This window comes from Cibotium barometz, chromosome 45 (assembly GCF_041138505.1).
Source record: "Cibotium barometz isolate CiBa-2024 chromosome 45, ASM4113850v1, whole genome shotgun sequence".
NCBI classification, from domain to species: domain Eukaryota; kingdom Viridiplantae; phylum Streptophyta; class Polypodiopsida; order Cyatheales; family Cibotiaceae; genus Cibotium; species Cibotium barometz.
The window spans coordinates 23,507,864-23,514,723 of NC_141090.1; the positions used below are offsets into that span (position 1 = coordinate 23,507,864).

General features: G+C 40.9%; 1 protein-coding gene across 1 annotated transcript; it reads left to right on the forward strand.

The window, feature by feature from the left end:
* Nucleotides 1-5,176: 5,176 nt before the first annotated feature.
* LOC147612549 (protein transport protein sec61 subunit beta-like) lies at nt 5,177-5,934 on the forward strand. The gene is made up of 2 exons (XM_086783167.1): nt 5,177-5,548; nt 5,680-5,934. Exon 1 carries the CDS (start codon nt 5,273-5,275, stop codon nt 5,531-5,533), a length of 261 nt encoding a protein of 86 aa, XP_086639293.1. The 5' UTR covers nt 5,177-5,272; the 3' UTR covers nt 5,534-5,548; nt 5,680-5,934.
* Nucleotides 5,935-6,860: the final 926 nt, after the last annotated feature.

Here is a 6,860-nt window from a genome sequence, read left to right on the forward strand (position 1 = left end):
TTTGCTATGCTTAATTTAGCTCTCTTCTCTAGTTGTGAGAGTATAATGGTTCTTATTTATAAGTAGAGAGAGCTTTCATAGTGAGCTTAGGTAATTGCAAGGTGTTAAGAGTTCTAGTATAAGTTCTAATCCCATCTCAAGAGGGATTTTGGATCCACTCCCTTAACTGGTGAACCTAACAAATAACTTAAACCTTCAAGGCCAATTCCTACATGGTAGCATTCTCTTGATTTTGTTTTTTCTATTCTTTTTGCTTACTTTATCAATTTTTATTGAGATTTATTATTTTGATAAAGAAATTCTATCTATTGAAGCCCTATTATGTTCATGCTAATTTTCCTTCAACTCTCTTTTCTCACATCAAAAGAAAAAACAATTCCCCCATTTCCCCCATCATCTTCTTTGTCCATTTCCATCCGACACGTAACCCAATAATGTCAAGAAAAAGCCTATTATTGCCAGTAATACAAAAAAACACATTATTCTATAGTAATGCCACAAAACATGTTGTCTGGTCATTAAGACACACATAAGTGATCACCAACATAAAAAAAACATGGGACTATGTAATAAAAGAGCCAACACACATAATTCTTTTTTTTCATCTTCATTTTCTTCATCCTTGACCTGCTTTCCCAAGGGTTTCTACTGCCTTCATGTCCATTTATGAGATTTAATATACAGAATGAGCATCCCCATTGTGATAGTGCTCAAGATGAATGGGAAAATCAAAGTTTATGTTAACTGTAAAAAGGTTAATGCAGCCACTATAAAGATCACACTATCCTTTGACGTCCATAAAATAAGTGCTTTAGGAGTAGGTTGCAAAGAAGCCTAATGCTCCCTAAAAAGATCACACTATCCTTTGATGTTCATAGAACACGTGCTTTAGCGAGCAATGGGCAAAGAAGCCTAAAGCTTCCTAGATGAATTTTTGGGCTATAACCAAGTGGAGAGAGACTCGAAGGATTGACCCTAGATGGAATACAAGGTTATGTCTTTTGGTCTATCTAATTCCCTTGGGACTTTTTAGAGACTCGTGTCTTCATGGACTATCTTCAAAAATTCATTGAAGTCTTCATGGACTCATTCATGTCTTCATGGATGACCTTTATGTTAATTCGAAATCAAAATCACAAGAAAAATTTTAGAGAGATCAAATCTCTCTAAACTCTCTAAAGTACTAATTTTGGGTTCGACATGGAGTGATTCTGGGACACAGAGTCTCAAAGCATGGTATATCCACTAATTATAGCAATGTTAGACTTATCCTTGAGTTGCCACCACCAACAAACTTCAAAGGTTTCCATAGCTTCATGGGACATGTTCGCTATTATAGATGATTCATCATCTTATAGTACGTCGACATAGCAAGACCCCTTTACCATCTACTCGTTGTTTTTAAGTGGACCAAGGAGTGCAAAAGAGCTTATGAGACTCTCAAGAAAACTTTGGCAAGTACGTCGACTCTACAAGCCCCCAATTGGGACATAACCTAAGTTCATATACACATTGATACCTCTGCCTTTGCAATTGGTTGTGTGCTAGCCTCACCAAGGAAAGCATAACATGGATTTTCATGTTAGCTTTGCTAGCCCTAATTGAATGATGTAGAGAAAAAATACACCATGTGAGAAGGGAAGAACTTTCCACATGGTTTATACACAGTAAAGAAGTATGACCATTTTTTTATTGACCATCAAGCCCTTATATATCTTTTCAACAAGCCTTGTCCTACGAGAAGGATCACTAAAGTTTGACTTCGATGGGGAAGGGCTTACGCATAATGGAAACTACTAGAAGGAGTAGATAATAATTTACTTGACACTATGATGTTCAAACTCTTTGTTTTTCCAAATGCACACATTAGAGGAAATATTTCATGATCTAACCAATGGGTTCTAACCAACAGGCTGTCCCAAGAAAGACCTTAATGGAGAACTAATAGAAGGAGTAGATGATGATGTACTTGACACTCTAATGTTCAAACTCTTTGTTTTTCCAAATGCACACATTAGAGGAAATATTTCATGATCTAACCAATGGGTTCTAACCAATAGGTTGCCCGAAGAAAGACATCTTAATAGAGAGACCAAGCAAGATGCTGTATCAAAAAAAGATACCCCTTAATTGATCATAGCCGAGTAATTGTACAAATTAAGCCAGGATGGGATCATGAGACAATGCCACATGAGTTTAAATATATCGAGATCCTAGAACAAGCCCACTCTTGTGTAGCTAGAGGATATTTTACTAGACACCACGACAAAGAAAGTTATGGCATGTAGTATTTGGTGATGTGGCCGAGTTTGTAACAAATGTCAATGGTTCCATCACACATGACAAGGATAGGATGCCTCTATACAACATTATTTCTCTATAACCTTTGGAGAAATGGGGCATCAATTTTGTTGGACCAATTAGTCCGGTGGCAAGAAGTACAAAAGCTCGCTATCATGGACTTAACAAATGAGTCGAGGCTCATATGACCAAGAAGATTAATGCAAGATCTACATCCAAATTCCTATACAAAAAACGTAATCCCTAGATTTGGGTGCGCACTCAAACTAGCTAGCAACAAAGGAATGGTCTTCATCAATGAATTTGTGAGTTTCCTCCTAAAAGAGTTTATGGTTATACAAATCACACTACTCTCCTCAAGAAAATGGCCAAGTGTTATGGCTCATCCTAACCCTCCTTGTTGAAACAAGAGATTACATGGTGAACCGCAACTGTCATGAGGATCTTTCCAATGGCTGAGCTCGTAACCCTTGAGGTCTCCATGCTCTATAACTCCTTAAGAAAGCAATTCCACCACGTCTCCCTGTGAGCGTTGTCACACCGCCGCGTGCACTATGGGTCCTCGTCCCTCCTCTCACCTCACTTCACTCACACAAACTCACTAGCATACATTAGGGAGAGAGATTAGCATATAAATGCCTATATTGTATGTAAGTGACACTACTCTTTTCAAGTAATCTCTACAACTTGCTATTTTAAGTTCATATAATCTAGATTGTGGAAAGGGTACCTTTGACATAGGTGACAAGGCTAAAGGGGAGCATGGCTTGAATCCATTCATCTGCGAGTGCCTTGGAAAAGGTAATAGATGGAGAATTAGGTACATGGAGGTGAAGACTTGGCCCCAATCCTTGCCATTGAATCATAAACTTTGGTAAGGAGGCAAGAAGGCTTGGCCACGAGATTGGCAAGTACCGCGTCATTGACATCCATCATTAGTATTGGCATAGTTTCAATTTGGCAATGAATTGGCATGGCAATGCAATGGTATTTAAATAGTTTTTCATGTTGAGATTTTGATGCAAAAACAAAAGAAACTATGGCAAAATTTCCTCAAAACTCCATGGCTACACTTGATGGGCAAGGTGTAATGAATTGTTGAGTAGTGGATTAATGCCTTCTTGATTAATGAAAGCTTATGCACAAGTGCCATGGACAATGGACGCCTTGAGTTCATTGAATTGGGGTTTTTAACAATTTTGACTAGGTTTTGCAAGACCATAAAACCCTAACTCAATCAAAATGGGTTTGGGCTATTTTATGAGTGTTTGCATAGCCTTTTAGTTCTCTCTAAGGGACTACGTCTAGAGCTATCAAGCTCCCTATTCTAGTACCGTTTGCTATCCCAACCGGTAAGGTCAACCGTAATAAAGCAGAAACCCTAATTCAGTCATAGGCTATTTGGTATCTTGTGCAAGTGTTTACATATTCCGAGAGTAATCCCTTAGAGCTTCGAGAAGAGCCATTGGGAATGCTACAAAGTTGCACACCCTATAAGTTGTCCTTTTATCAGTGACTCCTCGATGTCACCACTAAATATGATTCTCTTCTCAATAACCCATACCTCACCAAGGATGGGAGCCTCTTGATAACCCAACCCCTTCAAACAAATCCACCGTGGTGGAGACTACCTTCACCAATCCTACTTTTGGAAGCCTCGACAACCCATACCTTGCCAACAATAATGGAAGTCCCTCGCCAACAACGATGGGAGCCCCTCGACCACTCAACCCTTCAAATGAAGTCACAATGGACTATCACCAATACTCCTTTTGGAAGCCTCGCCTATTCTACCATAGGCCTCACATTGGCACTAACCAAGATCCACCACAAAGGATACTACGGGTGAGTACAATGGTTGCAAAAGGCTAGAGTCTCATCCCCTTCAGCAACATGCTTAAGACATCCTTTTGGAATTCCTTCACATGTTTCCACCAAACCACATACTTTTTAAAGTTACAGTACCACTTTTGTCCCACGTCTCTAACTACTCTCCTTATTGTACCTCAATGATCCAGAGGGACAGAATTAGGGAGGGGGGTATGTTAACCACATTTGGAAACATTACTATTGATTTGCAATCGTCATTCTGAGTCTCCTACAATATGTGTATTACGTCGGCTAAGATGGAATTTGTATATACATAGCCTAGGTATAAGCTTAACTAGCTTTTGGGCCCCCATGACTAGCGGTGCACTTGTAAATATGAAGCTTATATATAAGACATTTTCAATAATGAGAAAAGGGGCTATCTCCCACCATTGAGAAAAGGGGCTATCTCCCACCATTGATCATAATTGAGCTTGAGTGTTTTGGCTTGGAGCTCTTGTATTTGATAGCTTGCATGGTTTGTTGATGCATGCTTGTGGATGGTTTACATTAGGATTTTCTTGTGTATCTGCTCTCTCTGCTCCTCCCTCTTAGTTAGATCTCTCTCTCACCCTCTTGGGAACATCAATGGCATTGAGTAGAGGTTGAGTTTTTTCCATAGCTCTCTCCACCTTACTCACTACCCGTTCGCAAGGACTTCGTTGTGGTGGCGATGTTAAGGACCCTAGCCTCTCCACAAGAGAGGGTTGTCTTCTCCAAGGTGGTTAAGACCCTTGCACTTCCCCATCCCTCTTAGTGCCCTCTCCTTTGCTGCTCATGAGAGAGAGAGAGTTGTTTTACGTCGACTTAGAGGGTTATATGGCCTATCGACGGAGAGACTTGAACCCAGGTGGGTTCATGTCATCTCAAGTGCAATTCCACTAGCCATTCTACCACACTTGGATGATAGAGAGAAGCATGGACTTTGGCACTAGAAACGAGTTTCTTCTTAAAGAGGTGTAGGCCGAGGGGCAAGGGTCCTATAAAAAGGACTTTTTACCATGCACCGTTGATCAGTTACCCATTCTCTCCTGTCTGCCGAAATCCTGTTATCGTCTGCGTGTGTGGTACCTGTGACCGAAAACCCTATTTTTTCTTGAAGATGTCGGCCCCGGGAGGAGGAGCAGTTGGCCCGCGCGGCAGTGTGGGGCCACGAAGGCGGCGAGTGGGAGGAAGCGGAGGAGGGGGAGGGGCGGCCTTTGGCGGAGGGGGCAGCGGCAGCAACATGCTGCGGTTCTATACAGACGATGCCCCGGGCCTCAAGATCACCCCGACCGTCGTCCTGGTCATGAGCGTCTGCTTCATTGGCTTCGTCACTGCCCTCCATGTTATCGGCAAGCTCTACAGCTTCCGATCTGCGTAACCCCACATCGTGCAGGTTAGCCTAGTTCTTCATTTTTTGATTCTTGCTACGCACATCGTGCAGGTTAGCCTGGTTCTTCATTTTTTGTTTCTTTTTTTTGAAATTTTCATCGCAAGACCCTGATCGGCATGTACCACATCGCGCAGATCTTATTTTTTAGTGAAGCCCAGGTCACCGTGTATCAGATCGAAGAGATCGCACTAGTCTGTACAGCAGCTTTGCGAATTTTTCTCTTTATGGAAAGCCTTACATCAGAATTTTGCCTATTTAGAAATCTGTTTTGCCGTTTAGTAGTGGCTTGAAATTTCTACATCTTGTTGCGTTTATGCTCATCTCAGATTCCTTGCAAACGATTTATATTTATTATTGATTATATCATGCAAAATGAGATTTACACAGGATATCCATGTAATTCTAGAACTAGTTCGGGTGTTATCCTTGAGTTTTGAAAGCTCTCGCATGCATCAGAAGCTCAAAGTATGATGGGCATGCATCACATGCATGTCAAATCATCCGTCGGAGTCACATGCTTGTCATGTCATGGTCATACATTACGTGTCATGTATGATGGGTATGCATGCATTGTATTTTGTTCTAGCAAGTAGGGTCATACTTCTGAAAATTTTCAACTTGTCAAGGGCACAACAGTTTTCAGGGAATAGTCATGTTTTTGTTTTGCTTGAACAATCTTTGAATATCATGTCAATTTTTTGTAGATCTTGCAAATAAGATTGTGAAGTGCTGGTTCATGTGCTCTGAACATAGATTAGAATTATTAGCTTTTTGCAGACTACTAGGGTCAAATTTGTATGGCTGAGATGGCTGGCAAAGAGATTCTAAGTGAATGGTCACATGTATATCATATATTTTAGTGAATGGCTGAGATGGCTGGCAAAGAGATTCTAAGTGAATGATCACATGTATATCATATATTTTAGTCTTCCAGAGATTTCTTGGTAGTTGCTGCACACACGAAAGAAGCCAGGCCGTAAGTTAGACAATGTGGTATTCCTGAACTAGATGTTTATCTAGCTGAGCCCTACCGAACCATTCGCCTTCCCTTTCAGGCATTCAGGATTCTCATGAAGTCAAGCCCGCTAGCTATATCTGTTTTATTCAATTTTAGTTTTATCTTGAAGTGGAACTTGAGATGGAAGCTGGTGTCTTTGGGGATAGGGGTCTTCCTTCTTCCTCTTCTTTCCCCCTATTTCCATGCAACAAATGGTCTTCAGACCATGTATGCTTATCTTGCACAGAGTAGACACTCTCTGCTGCCCTGCTGCTACCAAACCTAACGCTACACTTGCTGTGTGCTACAACTAAACTA